This window comes from Lithobates pipiens, unplaced genomic scaffold, assembly GCF_037356315.1.
Source record: "Lithobates pipiens isolate NorthernLeopardFrog02 unplaced genomic scaffold, aLitPip1_a1.2 Scaffold_19, whole genome shotgun sequence".
In the NCBI taxonomy this organism is placed as follows: Eukaryota; Metazoa; Chordata; class Amphibia; order Anura; family Ranidae; genus Lithobates; species Lithobates pipiens.
In genome coordinates this window covers 208,900,911-208,918,853 of record NW_027507764.1, presented here as the reverse complement: position 1 = coordinate 208,918,853, position 17,943 = coordinate 208,900,911, and the positions used below count along the sequence as shown (strand labels likewise).

The following is a 17,943-nucleotide window of genomic DNA, read 5'->3' as shown; positions in this document are numbered from 1 at the left end:
TCTTGCCATCAATTTTATCCAAATTTCCTGTGCCTTTGTAGCTCACACATCCCCAAAACATCAGCAATCCACCTACGCGTTTCACAGAAGGAATGGTGTCCCTTTCATCATAGGCCTTGTTGACTCATCTCCAAATGTAGTGTTTATGGTTGTGGCCAAAAAGCTCAATTTTGGTCTCATCACTCCAAATGACTTTGTGCCAGAAGGTTTGAGTCTTGTCTCTGTGCTCTTTGGTGTATTGTAAGAGATACTTTGTGTCATTTGTGTAGTAATGGCTTTCTTCTGGCGACTCGACCATGCAGCCCATCTTTCTTCAAGTGCCTCCTTATTGTGCATCTTGAAACAGCTCACCACATGTTTTCAAAGAGTTCTGTATTTCATCTGAAGTTATTTTTGGGTTTTACTTTGCATCCTGAACAATTTTTCTGGCAGTTGTGGCTGAAATTTTAGCTGGTCTGCCTGACCGTGGTTTGGTTTGAAAAGAACCCCTCATTTTCCACTTCTTGATTAGAGTTTGAACACTGCCGATTGGCATTCTCAATTCTTTGGATATCTTATATCCCTTTCCGGTTTTATACAGTTCAACTACCTTTTCCCGCAGATCCTTTGACAATTCTTCATCTTTTCCCACAACTCAGAATCCAGAAACATCAGTGCAGCACTGGATGAAAGATGCAAGGATCTGTCAGGGTCCAGAAACGCATTGACCTTTTATACACACACTAATTACAAGCAAACAGATCACAGGTGAGGATGGTTACCTTTAGGCCGGGTTCACACTATAACCCACTGCAGATCGCGCAGGAGCACTGTGCATCCCGGTTCCCTATTTTAGGGACGAATCAGGGCCGATTCTATGCCTGAATTTAGCCCTGAAACGGAGACAAAGACACTCCGCAGCTGCAACGGAGATATGTGAACCAGCTCCATAGGGAGCCAGTCACATTCTCTTGCTATGCGAATTGGATGCGGGGAAACCAGCATCTAATTCACATAGGTGTGAACAAGGCCTCAATAGCCATTCAAACCCCTTTGTGTCAACTTGTGTGCATGTTATCACCAGGGTACGTAAACATTTGATCAGGGTCATTTGGATAATTTCTGTTGTGATTATGATTTAAAAAGAGTAAACAGTTAATTGACAATAAATGGCTTCAGCCAAACACTAACCATGAGTGAAATAAAAGTCATTCATGTTCTCTGAAAAATGGTCAGGGTATGTAAACTTATGAGCACAACTAGAGAGATAGATATCTATGAACAAACCCACAGGTTTCACTGTAACTTCATTTTAAGGCAGCTTCAGATCACATTTTCCTTGGCACAAACATCTAACACAGAATACACACATTATGCAGCGTGTAATAAAGGAATATGCAATGATAAGCATTGGAATCACTCCCTTGCCACACCCGTGAATATTTTGAGAACAAAGGAAAACAGCTAAAGGTTTGGACGCTAAAGGAAATTTGGACCACATAAATTGTAAAAAATATTTCATTTAAAAATTGCAAGAGCAAGATACAAAAACAAATAAAAACATTCCATCACATATGCATAGAATACAACGCAAAGGGGTTCACTCATCTGATACAGTGTTAAAAAATATATTTTTTTTTACAACATTTGGCCATTGCGGCTTGTATTTTACGCATATGTGATGGCATGTTTTTCATTTCAATGTTTTTGTGTCTTGCTCGTGCAATTTTTCATATTGTTATGTACAAATAAAATATTTTTTACAATTTATGTGGTTCAAATTGCCTTTAAAGTCTGAACCTTTTACTGTTTTCCTTTCTTCCCAAAGGAATATGCAAATAATTTTTCTTTACAAATAAGATGAAGATGGATCAAAAGACACAAGGTGACTGATCTGGTCAGGGTGACAAGTACAACCCTCTAAGCCTGAGGCCAACCTAAAACTGGCGCTGATAAATATTGCCTGTAACAATGGCACTAAATGACCACATATAATACAAACTGTGCAAGGCAAAATATGCCTTAGGAACCTTCTACACAAAGCAAACTCTGCCTGTCCGGCGGGGAATCTTTCCGCCGATCCCTGCTGAGCACGCGGATGGCTGGCCCGTATCCACTGCGCTTATGCAAAACGGACACAGATACAGCCCACTCTCCTCTATGGGTGGTCTGATGTAAATGGACTGCCTGTCTGCTTACACCCAATTGCCATTCAATTTAATTCGCTAGACCGATGGGGAACACCATCTGTCTGTTTTTAGTGGATTGGATGTCGGCAGGTGTAAGCAGAAACATGTCTGCTTACATCTGCCGCTCCATAGAGGATAATGGAGGGTCCAATCAGGTCCACCTGAGAAACTGACAGGCAGACCCGATCGGTCAATCCATGTGAAGGGGCCTTATACAGAAACTGCAAAAATACAAAAGATGCTCAGGGAAATTTAGTAATGCTCTAACACATTTCTGGTGACATGGCCCTTTTAGATGCCTGTGCCGGATTTTAAAAATCCATGACGCCCGTTTCTGTAGATTTACTGACACTTACAAACTTGCACTATTACTGCACCAAATTAAAAAGTGATTAGCGCCAGTTCATAGAAAAACTAAACGGAAGGTTATTAAGACCAAATCTAAGTTGGTCTTAAGCTGATCTCGGCCACTGCTGAATTGGTCGTGATTCGAACCATGTATAGCCAGCCTAAGATGGCATACAGAGACAGGCAGAATAACTCTCTCTAGACGTTCTCCAGCAGGCGGCATATTTGCTGCTGCTACTTCCTCTGCTTCCCACTTCTCATTGGTTGCAAGAACGCTGTTAACATCATAGCTGACAGCTTCCTAGCAACCAGTGTTCCTGACAGTAGGAGGAGCCTAATAGGGAAGCTGAAGGACTAGTTCCCCATCAGGTCCGCTCTTCCCTTGTGATTGACAGCAGGCAGTGGTGAGTCATATAGTAAACAGCAGGCTGCATCTTGGCTATGGACCCACCCATTTCTTGCTGTTAATCACAAGGGGAGCAGACCTCATGGGATTAGTGTCACTGAATTCTCAACAGGCTTCGCCTACCCAACTTTAAAAACCCTCAGTCTGTATGACAGCTGCAGCAGCGGGAGGGACCTCAGCTGTAAGGAGGATGGAGTGTCCATATGGACACCCTGGTCTCAGTGCACCTCTCCACCACCAGGTACATAAATCGGTCACCTCAATATTTTTTGAGCAGTCATGATGAGTGTCATAGCTGTATCCAAGAGATGTTTTATTTATTTATACAGAAGATTTTTTAATGTAAAACAAACAGAAAAAACATGATTATTTTCCATTGGACATTAGGACTTGTAAGTCAGAAAAGGTTGCAAAGGACTGGTAACCTTGACCAAAAAAGGAATAATGGGCAAAAATGTTCAATATACACAAGTGCTAAGCAAAGCCCCAAAATTGGAAAGGGGTTGGCCCATATGATGGCACAGACACTACAACATGGGTGTTCAACCTGTGGCCCTCCAGCTGTTGCAAAACTACAAGTCCCATCATGCCTCTGCCTTTGGGAGTCATGTTTGTAATTGTCAGTAGCTTGCAATGCCTCATGGAACTTGTAGTTCTGCAACAGCTGGAGGGCCACAGATTGAGCACCCATGCACTACAGCCTTTTTTCTCTTGAATGCCTTCCCCCAAGTGTGTCTGTTCTCGACTGAGGAGATAGCTGAACCACAGACCAGTAAAAGGGGACTAACATGGGAGCTCAGTGTACTATAGCAGATTTTAACAAATAACAATAAAAGATGGCCTTTTGGAATTATGAAAAGCAAAATTTAACTGAAGCTACAGAATTTTTCAGAGTTTTGCAATAAACTTACATCAGGTTCATGAACATGCATGTTAGATAAATTAAGGGGATGTAAAACAGATACGGTTAATCAGTTACACTCACAGCTCCATACTTACCGATTTACTGCTGGTGCTTGCAGCTCTAGCATTTTCTCTGCTGGTGCTTGGTTTAGGGGAGTTAGGAGGCGTCCTGGAGGCACATACTAAATGAACCATGTGATATTCATCTTGCTACAAGACAAAGCACAAAAGAACAGTTTGTATGCGATGCATAAACAGTTTTATGCTATTCCATGCTAAAAGCTCCAAAATTATTTACAACTTGAGCTTTATTTTTGTCTCTGAATAAGATTTTGTTATGAAGAGACTCAAAATTATTCCATCTCTTGGAAGGGTTTTATTCTCACAGACATCAAATCACAATTGATTTCAGACTCAAATTAACAGAATTTATTTTTTCATGAAAGTGAAAACAGCTCTACCAAGTGATATAAATTAACCACTTGCCTACTGGGCACTTTAACCCCCTCCCTGCCCAAGCCAATTTTCTGCTTTTCAGCTCAATCGCACTTTCAATGACAATTATGTGGTCCTGCAACACTGTACCCAAACAACATATTTTTTTTTTTTAACACAAATTAGAGCTTTCTTTTGGTGGTATTTAATCACAAACAGGTTTTTTTTTTGCTAAATGAACGAATGAAGACTGTAAATTTTGAATAAAAAAAAAACACTTTTGCAAACAAGTAATTTTTCTCCTTCACTGATATGTGCTGATGAGGCTGCACTGATGGGCAATGATAGTCAGCACTGATGAGGTGGCACTGATTGGCAGAACTGATAATCAGGAAAAGGATAATCAGTCCCTTTTAGAGAAGCCAGTTATTGGTTCTCGTTTCCTCTCTTCTTCTAATGTGGTTTCCGTTTACATCCATGATCAGCTGTGATTGGATACAGCTGATCACGTGGTAAAGAGCTGCTGATTGGCTCTTTACCTCAATCTGTGGTCAGCAGTGTCATCTGGGCACTGATCACAGAGTGCGCTGCTCGCGCCCCGCAGCTAGCGTTATCATGGGAGGCTGTTATACGACGGCCTCCCAGAATTAGCAGGCTGTGCCATTGGGCTATAGTGTGGTCGGCAAGTGGTTAAAGAGATTAATACACACACACATACATACATACATACATACATACACAGAAGAGGGATTGCTGCACAAACAAAAGTAACTTTATTATTGATAAAATTTACATCACATCAGGTATAATTCAGGTATTCCTGAATTATACCTGATGTGATGTAAATTTTATCAATAAATGTACTTTTGTTTGTGCAGCAATCCCTCTTCTGCTCTTTTATATTGAGTCTTTGGGACAGACTCGATTGCTGGCACACCCGTTTCACTGACCGTGTGTGCATTTCACCTACTACATACATACATATACACACACACACACACACACCTTTCCCTGTTGTCTGACTGGTCTCCAAACCACTCCCTCCCCATTTGCGGTTGTGTCTCCTTCAGCTAGCCTGCTGCTAAAAAGGGCACCCTTATGTGCGTGCTTCCCAGTCAGGGCTGTGTGCCTCCATACAAACACACAGTGCCCAGCAAGTCACACCCCTCCTCCCAGTAAGTTGACTGACAGCTCCAGAAGCCCACTGCTCCTCTACAAGAGAAAGGCACAAATCGACTCAGACCTGGCGGCGGTGACAAGGGACAGTAGGTAAGCGTTTGGGGACAGGGGAGGTTAAAATTATACTGGGGTATTTTTTTTACCTTAATGCATTAATATAAAAAATGCTAAACCTTTAATACTACTTTATGATGGATAACAAAAAATAACTTCATAAGCATACACTCCCTTTGAGTTTGAGTATCTTTGACAGACTTCCCCATTTCTTTTTGCTGCTGCATTGGCATCATGAATGAAAATGTTTACATTTTTTTTAATTTTATTTATTTCCGGTACTTCTATAGCACCGACAATTTACGCAGCACCTTAAATTACATATGCAGTATGTTGTACATTCACATTAGTCCCTGTCCTCATGGAGCTTACAGTCTAAGGTCCCTAAATCATGTTCATACATACACATACTAGGGCCAATTTAGAAAGGAGCCAATTGAGCTACCAACATGTCTTTACATTAGTATAAACTTAATTCAAATGTAAAGAACAGCACTCTAACTAAAATGCAGAATAAGGTTTTAATTAAGAGCTTTAAGGAATCAAACATAACAAATTAACAATTTCTACTTTTTCCTTGCAAATGGAGAACAAGGAATACACATACTTAATGAATATTGTAAATTCATGAGCTCACACAGTCCCTAAATTATGTTAACCGACAGCATAGCTTACATAGCAGGAAAGAAAGAAATCCCTTTGCATCTTTGGAGCAATGCCAATTTTCCAGATACTGACTTAATTAGTTATGACTTATTGAGAAAAAATGTCCACATAATGAAATACAGATTTTATATACGCATAGGAATAAGATATAGAAGTATACCAACAGGTGTTCCTTCTTGGTGCATGTGCTTTAAAGAGTAGCTCCACTTTTGTTAAGAAAAATAAAACGAAAAATATTCCCTTTTGGGTGATCTATGTACTGTACATTACAGGGATTTTAACAAACTTTGTTACAGATTCCTACTTTTTGTTATTCCGAAGGAATAGCTCCTTTGTTTGTCTGTATCCATGTGCACAGTGAATCTATAGGGGAATGGTTATTGGATTACTGTAAACTACCAATTCAGAAAAAGATTGTGCTTAGTGGCGTTCTTTTTAAAGCCCAGTGAAAATCTCACACCTTTTTAGGCTTGGTTCACATATATGCAAATTGTATGCATTTGATGCCTAACATGTGAACCAGACCGGCTTTCAATGGAGCTGGTTCACACGTATCCAGGTTGACTGCGGTCCGTTTTTGAAAAGGGCCCTGTGTGATTATGGGTTCAGTTTAGGTACAGATTCAAATAAAAAAATTGCACCTGAACCAGTGAACAAAACCGCACCGGACTCTGCACTGCAAACCGCAGCCGGACATGTGTGAACCTAGCCTTATAGTTCTATATCATCTTATGCTGTAACAAAGTGTTACTAAACTCACAACAGTAAAATCAGTCAGGATATGCAGTAAAGCATACTTGTTATACTCACTGTGCAACCTAAGGGGTTAATCCTCTGCATTGTGTAAAAAGGCTGTTCAATCTGGTCTTCTCTGATCCTCCCCTTCTTCCAGTCCCCAATCCATCTCGTGACAGTACAGAGCCTTGGGGGCACTCTGCATATGCACATTTTGGTGTGGATTGCTAGAGGGATTTTTTTTTCCTTGGGAGGGTGCATGTGGTCAGCACAAGCCAATCAGCACTGTACAGACAGAGGGTCAGGGGTCCTGCAGCCTCATAGGGCAATCGGGGAGAATGAAAAATCCTCCTACAAGCTTTAACCAGACACTGACAGAAGTCACAAGACTGCTATATACTGCTGGTGAGAAAAGGTATTTAGAGTTTATATTTACTAAAATAATTGCATTTCCGTGTTCTGTGTACTGTGGGAAACCAGATATAGTGAACACTTTAATTAGTTTCCTCTTGTAAATGTGCCTTTTCCTCCCCCACTGTAGTGTTCTATGCTGGTATAGAAAATCAACAGCTACACCCTTCATCCAATGTGTCTTCACAGACTAATGCTGGGTACACCCATGAAGATTTTTTTTGCAGCAGGCTGAACAGAAAAAAACAAAAACTTACAGATTGCCATACTAACACAACTGATGTTAGTGTGGTGATCTCCCCTCTGAGGAATTGTGTTCCGACTGCCCCTCCATCCCACAATGGCTGCAAGCACTGATCGGTAAGCAGAACAAGCGAACAACCTCCAAAAGTGGAGAGTTATATTTTATGTTGACGGTTGAGAAAATTAGACAGAGGACTTCTGGCCTCGACATCTGCAGTTTGAGTGGGTGGTAGACTGAAAACATCTATGAGGTTTTACTGTAGCAGTCAAGGAAAATTAGGGTTTTTCTGTCCCATTCCAAGATCCCCTGCAATGAGGCAGGTACACATCAAAGGCACTAGGGAAATCAGAGATAACAACAGTGTCATGGGCAGAGTTGAGCGATACCCACCCTTAAAGGATCAGTAACTCAAATGCTCCTTTAGCACATCCTCAGCATGCCAGTCCTAAAGTTCCCAATGCGAATTGAACAATTACACCCAGGCATTTGTTTCATCTGAGGGAAATCCTGAAAACATGACGACTTGTTGGGGTATTTTGAGGACTGGAGTTGTGAAACACTGGACTAGAACTTACACGCTTAGATCATTTACAAGTAAATTCTCTTTCAAAAAGGGAAAAAAAAACTCCTTTAGATTGTCAGAAGGAATCTATGATTCAATAGGCTGTTGCCAGTCCTCAGAAAAAGGTTTTATCAAATATATTGGCAGTCAAAATATATGGAGTCTTTGTAATAACGGTTCTAAAAAGACCCTCTGCCTGGAACAATAGGCTTTTCTTTCAATTGCAGGGTAGAAGGCACTTTGTCAACCAAAGGACTGTAAAACTGAGTGATATAGAACCTGCTGAAATACAAGCTCTTCAGAAGATGGCTGTGAAAGCTCTGAATGTGAATCAGAGGCAATAAAAAGGGGTCTCAGACACACTTAAAAGTGGATGCCTGTTGGGATTAAAATTGGATTCTGTTGTGGATGGTGCCATAGCATGCATAAAACCCCTGTGAGAAAATTGCTACATTAAAGCAATTTCGGAAAAACTAAAAAGTCCTCCCTTGCAGTGGGGGCAGCACCTGCACTGCAAGGGTTAACTAAGCTAATTTATTTACTTACCAATCCTCCACTTCCGTTGTCTCCTCCACACTGCTAGTTCGGTCCCTGCAGCTTCTTCCCCCTGTGCTCCGCTGGTCTAGGGTCTTCTGATGTCATCAACCATAGTCCTGCATTAGACGTGAGGAAGCTGAGGGACAGTCCACTGCCAGAGCAGAGGATCAGGTAAGTAAAATTGCTTTTACATCCCCCTAGACTACCACGGATAAGAAACATATGAAGTAATAACCCTATTAATCACCTAGGGCACAATAATCATGAGCACTGAAATAGTTTTAATCTCCTCTACTGAAGCATCCAAATTTAAACTCTCAACCACTTTTGCCAACACAAGTTTCCCCCTCTACCATACACAGGGGTTTAATCCCATGACAGCAATGCAAACAATTAAATTGTACAATAATCTTATACTGATAATATACTTACTTTCCTGAGAACATCTTTTAATTGCAGGTGATCAAGGAGGAGTTTACCAGAATATACAAGTCGCTGATCCTTGGTTAACTAAGAAAAAATAAAGTAATTTTAAAGTACAAAAGTAATTCTTACTGCTCACACCAGTTGTGCTTTCCTTATTTTGAAGTACATCACTGAACACAGGGCAGTTCATACTCATGGCTACTTAGGTTATGCTACAATCTTCAAGTGAATGGTCACGGTGGCAAAAAAAAAAAAAAAAGGCAGGAAATACCCACCCAAGCATAACCCTCAGTTTTGTAGAAAGTAACGAGAAACAAAGCAAAGATGGAAGAGATCCCTTTGAGTTGTGATGTACTTCCAGAAAAGAATTTTACAGGTAAACTAAAAAACCTAATTACTTAATAGTGCATTACAGGGCAGATCGCATTTATGACTACTTAGGAGGTCCCCAAACACTGATCATAAGGACTGGGCAAAACAGCTACAAGGCCAACAAGCCCAAAAGCCAAAAACAAAAAATACACCAAAACCTGGACTACCATGCCGCCTGCAAGACTTCATCCAAAGCCGGTGTTTGCAGACACGTGAACATCTACCTGGTAGAACCTATTAAGGATGGGAAGAGAAGACCGGGTAAACAGCCTTACACACTTGAACAAAAACACTAAAAGGCTGGGTTGGGTTATGGAAAGGAGCACTGAATGTTGGAATGAGCTATGGAAAGGAAGAATATTGTTCATAATCCCAAGGCTGAGAGATGGTAGAACATTAAGAAGTTCTGCCCAATACAATGTCATGTCTGCTTCTTCCTGAGCAGCTTAACTTTTTGTCCCTCCTTGATGGTGCATATGGCATTGTCCGACTGCACCCTGATGGGAAGACGGCAAGGGTTAGCAGGCCAGTGTAGGATAAGCTGATTTGCACAAATTCCAGGATGTTGACCGGTAACTTCTATTCCTCAGATGACCACATTTCCTAAACTGAGAGATTCTCCAGAACACCTCCGTACCCCAACAGATTAGCATTCGTCATAATGACCTAACAATTCATCTGAAGGAAGAATTTTCTGATTTCCAGAATCTGCATGGATATCCACCATTCAAGAGCAATCCTGGCCTTTGCAATGCTTTTTCAGGTCCAAGGACTCCTGACATTTGTTCCATACCAACAGGATATTGATTTGGAACAAGGTATATGGAACCACATAAAAAGGCAGCTACCATTTTCCCCAGTTGTCTTAAGGGACTTTTCAATGACTTTAGAAACGCCACCTGAGATCAAAGAGGCAGTAAAATATATGTCTGTGGCGTGTTGAGGGTCAAGTTGGAGTACTCTAGGAGGTTCAGCGCCCAAGCTGTACAGAACCTGTACTATCTGTTGGACATTTGATGTCATTCTGAGCTCCCTCAGAAGTAGGTTGTCCAGGTAACCCACAATGGGTATGCCCCAGGTTATCAACAACCCCAGAAACAGAGCTAGCACCTTGTAAATATTACAGGGTTCATGGACAGGCCAAAGGGTAATGCTACAAACTGATAGTGATGATCTTCTACTGAAAATTGCAGGAATCGAGGGTGAAGCTGAAAAATTGAGAGGTATAGATAGGCATCCTTGATATCCCCTGATACCAGTAAATGCCCTGATGAAGTCAAGCAATCCCTGACTAGGTGGATTCCTTCCTGAATGTTTCTATCTTTAGAAACCTCTCCCCCTCCTATACAGATGCCATAACCCCCGGGACATCACCCTTTCCAGAGCTGCAAGAAAGAAAAAAAGAGCTTTTTGTTGTGGTTTTGAAAATACCCTTGGGCGCATTAAGAGGGAAGGCAGTGAAGATCTTGGCTTGCAACATCTCGACACCATGCTGCAAATCCAGATTACTTCATGAGTCAAGGTGGCTGCAGAGGTTTGCTGCCTACAAAAGAAACTCTTCTTAGATTCTGAAGGCAGTACTATTTTTTGACCTGTTATCTCCTAGCATGTTTTTCCCCACAGTCACCTTTTGGAAGAAGGCATTCAAGAATGGTCAGGAACAAGTGTTCCCCCTCAAAATGCCTCTAGATTTGCTTCTTCCAAAAAAAGTCCCACTGACCAACTTTTGAGCCACAGGATCCTTCTCATGTGGATAGTGTAAGGGCTTACCTTGGTTGGAGTCCATAGTGCAGAGATGTTTGCTCACCCTTGCAAATACACACAGTCCATGGCAACAAGGTAAAAAGCTACCTGGGCTGTGAATCTGTGCACGGGGGCTTGACAGGAAATAACCAAAGGATTGCTGTAGTCAGGGATTCCAGAAGTCAGAGTAAATGATGAACAGAGCCAGGGTCAGAAGCCAAGGCCAGTCTTGGAACACTGCAACTTGAAAACAAGAATACAGGAACCTTTGGCAATACAAGAGAGAGACAATGAACTGATCAAGCCCTCAGAGTGAGGCAGTGTTTTATACCCAGGCGATTAGATAAACTGCCTCAGCTGAACCACGAGTGACAGATACTAATTGCAAAGCAAGATACAGAGTATAGTAAAGCAGGCTGAATGATGAACGGAGGTGTGGCTCAGAGGCAAAGCAACAGGAGCAATAAACAGAAAGTCATGGGTTCAATACCTCCTTGAGCCATTTGGGGCGTGACCATGCCTGGCCGTCTGCATGGCACAGTAGGGACCGTGACAGATCGACATGGTGCCCACTGAGGAAAGTGGTTTTATGGAGTCTGCCAATGAACCACCAAGAAGTGTGGCGCTCTTGGAAATCTTTCAGAAGCTACTAGATGGCAGGATTCCTCTTTGCCCACACCTGGCGGCTTGGCAAATTCCCGCAGCAGCTACCACAGGCTGCAGAGCTATTCCTACCAGAGAGGACACCTTATTCGTGGTGTCTTTAAAGACCAGGACCGCACCCACTGTGATCGTCGGGGATCTTATTAAAGTAGGAAAAGGCAGAGTCAACAAAACACAATTTTTGTAAAATTCTTCCTCCATGTAGTACTGTTGATGAAAATGCTTTGGATGTGGAAACACTCTCTCTCAATTAGAACATATTACTTCCCACAAGTGAGGATGCACTAGAAGACCTGAGAAGTTTTTTTGGGCGCCAGGACCCAAGCCTGTGGTTTTAGGGTGAAGATTCAGGCAGTGATAACTTCAGTTTCATGCACACAACATCCAGGAAGCCCACCATAGGCTTCTGTGTCAAAGACAGCCCTGGACACAAAGATACCTCCTTGGAGGACTCGTGTATAGAGGACTCCTGATCCTCGACAGCTCCCTCATCTTAAGAATGTTCTTTTGTTGCCTCATCCTGCAGCAAAAGGAGGAGAGGGAGGAGGAGAGTGCTCATGCTTATGTCCCAGGCATTCCAAAACAGTGAGAACTATTACATGCTTATCTCGCAACCCAGAAATGCCTGCATAAAACTCCTCCTTTTGCCTGTTGGAAATACCAGAGAACAAGGATTCAGAGCCAATCTGACCCTTTAGGGGAGCCATTACAGGATGATATGCGTAGGAGGTACGCCCTACCCAATAGAGGGATTTGAAAACCCACATTGTCATTCTTCACCCCACCTCGAAGCCGGTGTGAAGCAATGGCTTGCTGAGGGTAGTAGGCATTTGATACCCAATAGGGAGTGGCCACCCAACTGAAAGAAGTGTCAGCACAAGCCAGATGACCTATGTGAGTCACCCATAATGAAAAAAAGTGTACCAGATACTTGCTTTGCCCTTGGCATGGATGTGCTATAGGTTTCTGCTCTGCACAGGGGCAAAGTAGCTGTATTGCTGAGCTGTCGTTGCTGTAGGAGTTTGTGAATGCATGCGTTACTGTGCCTTGCCTGCAAGAAGCAGTGTAACTAGCCCCAATGCATAAGTATACATTGCAGGGAAATACTGCCACCTGCTCCACCATGTACAGAGGTAGCAACTACTCCATACTACAAGGTCTTTAGGGACTTGAGTCATCAACGGGCAGCATTAGAGGCTATACATGCTCATGCATGTAGCGTCCAGATACAGTCCCTCTTGCCTGCTGGCCATAGCGATTGATCCAGATGAAATCCTTCTCTATCCCAGAAGGGGCATGCAGAATAGGCTAGAAGTAAGGAACTGCAATGGCCAGTTATAGGTTGGGGGGTAGTGGACACCTTTTTAGTAGAAGTAAGGGACTAAGTCCACGAAAAAAGAACTTCAGAGAGCTATCTTTAGGCTTATCCATCACATTTGCTAAAAGATGAGGCTCAGCTGAGTTAGGAGAACTAATAATAATAATCTGAGAACTCCTGCTTTTTTTGGGCAGTGTTCATTCGCCTGAAGGTGCCAGCATAAGCCAAGTAGTCACGAATATGAACTGCCCAGTGTTCTGTGATGTACAGTTAAAAAAAAAAAAAAAAAAAAAAAAAAAACACAACAACATTTTCCTTGACTTGCTAAACTTGACACAATACCAAATAGTTTTACTTGGGGAACATCTGCATTTTGTATTAAAAAGGTATGTGACAGAACAGCATCATGTTTAACTTCTAAGGACAAAAAGATGCATTTCACAGTGTTTTCATTAAAGGAAAAAAGTAAACCTTTGGAACATGTTGCACCCATATTTAGAGTGCCCCGCTTCCCCCCCCCCCTCGTCCCTTTCCCTGTGACAGCAGGTGTGGTTTCTCATCCACCCCACCAGACATTCTTGGTCTCTTCTGCATTAAAGTTACTTACGTGCCTTTCTGCCCCTGTACAGCGAGTTGTGCACAGACAGCACATTGTACAAATTTGGCAATGCACGGAGAGTGACGTCATCTCGGCTCAGTCAATAAAAGTGGTCAGCGATTGAGACCCAGAAGCTGACATCATCAGGTGGCTGGCAGGTAGCTCCAATACGCCATATCGCTGGACTAAAGACAAGTATAGTTCCACTTTAAGATGAGCAGTTAAAGTCTATCTAAAGCCTAAAGTGTTCCATATTGGATAGGGTAGGGGGAAAGGTTAAAACCATTGTTAAATTATAACCTGGCTAATACCTATGGCGTTGCGCTTTTATCCTTTCAAGCCACAAAAATTTACATTCCCAGTGATCGGTTTGGGAGTCCAACATGGTGGTAGTGAACTGCCATACGTTGGCAATCAAATGATTAACTCAGAACTTGCACCAAGCTTAGAGTTTAGCTATCACCCTCACTACCAACTAAGTCAGTCTCAGATGCAAAATCGGACCACAAAAGTGGGCAGACTCAATGGGTCACTTGGTCTTTTTTTGCTGTTACTCTTATGTATCGAGTTGGCACCGTCCTGCACAATTGTCCTGGATCTTAGCCAGGCGGAAAGTTGTCAGCCAAACAGCAGGTGCATCCAATCAGATACAGTCACCGTTTGAGCAGTTAACAAGGGAAAATTCCTCTATCCATGCTGCTTAGTGTGGAGAGTGGAATCAATAGTCATACACTGCAAATTTACTGCACAGGCTGTGCGAGGAAAATTTTGCCGAGTATAAGCGGCTCAAATCAGAAAGGAATACAGGGGAGGAATCTCTACAAAAGGTAACAGTGAGCATCTTGTGAAGGTTTAAACTGTGGTACAGGTTTACTGTTAAATAGTTACTTGGGCAAATGCCAAAGTTTATACACAGCCTAAGTCTAGGATTCAAAGGCTACACATAGGCATCTGAACTGATTGATCTGAAGACTAAAATAGGTAATTGTAAGCACCTGGTGGTGTCTGACCTTAAGTGTTATTATTTTAGGTTATGCCATGTTATTTAAAATAATATATTAAGGGTCTCCTTGCCATACTTTCTGAATCCGTGACAATTTTATTTATTTATTCCCATTTTTTCCTTAGTCTCTGCTTCTCTTTCTTGAGGAAAAAACAGCATAGGAAAAGACAGAAAAACAAAACAAAAAAGGGGGAAATAAGGAAGAACCTATGACAAAACACATCACAATAAAGCTGTCAGGGGGAAGGGGGGGGGGGGGGGGTACAAAAACATTAACAATTAAATTAGTATTAATCAGTAGATCACATTCTGACTTACTATTTTACTTTATGAGTCTGAAATTATTTCATAATATAACTCCTTAGGCCCCATATACACTGCTGCTGCTAAACAGACGTTCAGAGGCAGTTGGACACTTTTTTCAACTGCCCCTGAACTCATTCAATGTTATCTTATGTGTACATGTACACAGGTTCGTTTACTGAAAAAAATGAGTTTAGACATCGAATTTTCCGACAACAAAATCCAATCGTTTGAATTCCGATCGTGTGTAGACAATTCCGACGGACAAAGTGCCACACATGCTCAGAATAAATTACGAGACGAAAGCTATTGGCTACTGGCCTCTTTATAGTCCCGTCGTACGTGTTCTACGTCACCGCGTTCAGAACGATTGGATTTTCCGACAAATTTGTGTGACTGTGTGTATGCTTGACAAGTTTGGGCCAAAATCCGTCGGAAAGTCTGACCGTGTGTACAGGGCATTATTCTTAAATTCAAACTATTTTGTTCATGTCTCTGATATTTCCTGGTCAGCCCTTTATTTCTACAAGTTTTCTTCCATTAAACGAAGTTCATTGACCCTTCATAACCACTGTGAGATAGCAGGCGTTACGCATTTTACCCAGCATATTACAGGCAGTTAAGCATGGCATCATGGACATCCTATATTGATCTATTATGTTGTTTGTGCAATGAAAAAAAAAATGTCAGTGGTTCAGGTCTAATTGTTTGCCCTAATATCAAAGAGATCACCTTCGCCACTTCCTCCCAAAACGGCAAAACCACCATATATGCCCATGTGTGGCACGGTCTCCACATTCCCTCCAGCACAAGAGCAAATTTGAACTGAACACTGCATGTAATTTTACTGGTGTATAATGCTGAGTAAGAAGTTTATAAATTTACCTCTGTCATTCTACTCGAACGGGTATGTGAGAAAACTTTATAATTTTATCTTTTTGTTTATCTGCAAGTATAATTTGTAAATCTTTTTCCCAATGGCCTATATAATCCGGGTATCCAGAGTTTTGCAAAGACAGAGCTCTATAAAAAATAAAATAGGATTTTTTCATCATACTTATCTGTAAAATCCTTTTGAGTACATCATGGGACACAGAGTTAGGCTAATATTAATTACCTGCTGGGATATACTTCATCTCCAGGCGAATGGACACTGGTAGACCAAAGGTCTTTAGACCAGAAGTGATCCCCTATATAATGCCTCCCATGCAGGAAGTACTTCAGTTTTTTAGCCAGCACTGAATCCTCAAAAAGGGGGGAGGGACCTCTGTGTTCCATGATCTACTTAAAGACAAAGATTTTACAGGTAAGTATGAGGAAAAAATGCTATTTACTTTTTCATACATCATGGGACACAGAGTTAGGCTAATATTCATTACCTGCTGGGACATCCCAGAGAAATAGCCTTAATTGGAGGGAGACACCCTGCCAAGCAATAGCCATCAGACCCTATATGGCAGCCCGCAGTACACTGAGTGAAAGCTGAATCCTCGGCTGCTCGAACATCCACTTGATAAAATGCCTGTGCCTTCTTGGGCCCCTTTGGTAAAACAAAAAGGGAGTCTGATCCTCAGATCTAGACAAACTTTGGCTGCCCAGACAATATCCAAAGAATGCAGTCGTCTCTTCCGCGGAACGAGGCTGAGAGAAAAAAGAAGGCAAAATAATGTCCTGATTTAAATGAAAGGCCAACACCACTTTTGGCAAAAAGGATGGAACAGGTTGTAACAAGAGCCTCTCATGGTGAAGGATCAAGTATGGTTCCCTGCATGAAAGGGCCGCCAGCTCTGACACCCTTCTAGCCAAAGTGATGGCCATTAGCAAGACTAGCTTGCGTGACAGCAAGACTAATGGAATTTCCTTAATAGGTTCAAATGGTTGTTTCTGTAACACAGACAGCACCAAATTCATTAGGTGACCTATTGGGGGAAGCAAGCGCATTGCCCCCTGCATAAAGGTTCGGATCAGTGAATGGGAGGCTAAAGGCCTTTGGAAAAATACTGATAGGGCTGAAACTTGACCTTCGATTGTACTCAAAGCCAATTTGATTTCCACAGCTGACTGTAGAAAAGAGAGAATTCTCCCAATCACAGATTTCCAAGGATTCTATTTTTTGGCTTCACACTAAGCAAGTTAAGGTCTTACAGACCTTATGATAGATCTTCCTAGTGACAGCTTTTCTAGCATTCACTAGGGGAGACACCACTGGTCCCCAAGATGCCACGGTCCTTTGACACCCTGGCTTCAAAATAGCCATGCCATCAAATTTAGAGACTGTAAATTGGGGTGGAATATAGGACCTTGAGATAGTAGATCGAGGCACCATGGAAGCGTCCATGGCCCGTCTATTGTAGTCTTACAATCTCCAGGAACCAGGGCCTTTTGGGCCAGTCTGGTGCCACCAGAATGACTGGAACTCCCTCTCTCCAAATCCTGTACAACAAAATGTGGAAAGAGTGGGATCGGAAGGAAAGCATAAACCAGGGAGTACTGGTTCCCTGCAACTACCAGAGCATCTGCTCCGATTGCCAGAGGATCTCTTGTTTGTGACATAAACTGCTGTAGATGTTGTTGAAGCTGGCTGCCAGTAGGTCAACCTCTGGTCACCCCTACCGTTGGCAAATTTCCTGTAATACTCTTGGGTGTAGGAACCATTCCCCCGGGCAGATTTGCTGGTGGCTGAGACAATCACAGGTTCTAAATCCTGCAACCACCAGTTTAGGCTTAAGCGTGCCCAATGAGATAAAAACATTGGAAAATACAGGGCTTGTCCTCTCCTGTTCCAAGCCAACAAGATGTCTTGTTGTAGAGGCCTGGAATGGAACTAAGCTTAGGGCACCGACTTGAAGAAGGATACCATCCTCCCTAG

General features: G+C 42.2%; 1 protein-coding gene across 2 annotated transcripts in view; it reads right to left on the bottom strand.

The window, feature by feature from the left end:
• Positions 1-17,943, bottom strand: part of HERPUD2 (HERPUD family member 2) — a 74,595-nt gene that overhangs the window by 36,947 nt on the left and 19,705 nt on the right. The window contains exons 3-4 of one of the 2 annotated variants that reach the window (XM_077491669.1): positions 9,081-9,158; positions 3,922-4,035 (exon numbers count right to left, since the gene is read on the bottom strand). In XM_077491669.1, coding sequence (XP_077347795.1) covers positions 3,922-4,035; positions 9,081-9,158 — 192 coding nt within the window. The remainder of the gene's footprint in view (positions 1-3,921; positions 4,036-9,080; positions 9,159-17,943) is intronic. The other variant, XM_077491670.1, reaches the window with a different exon arrangement.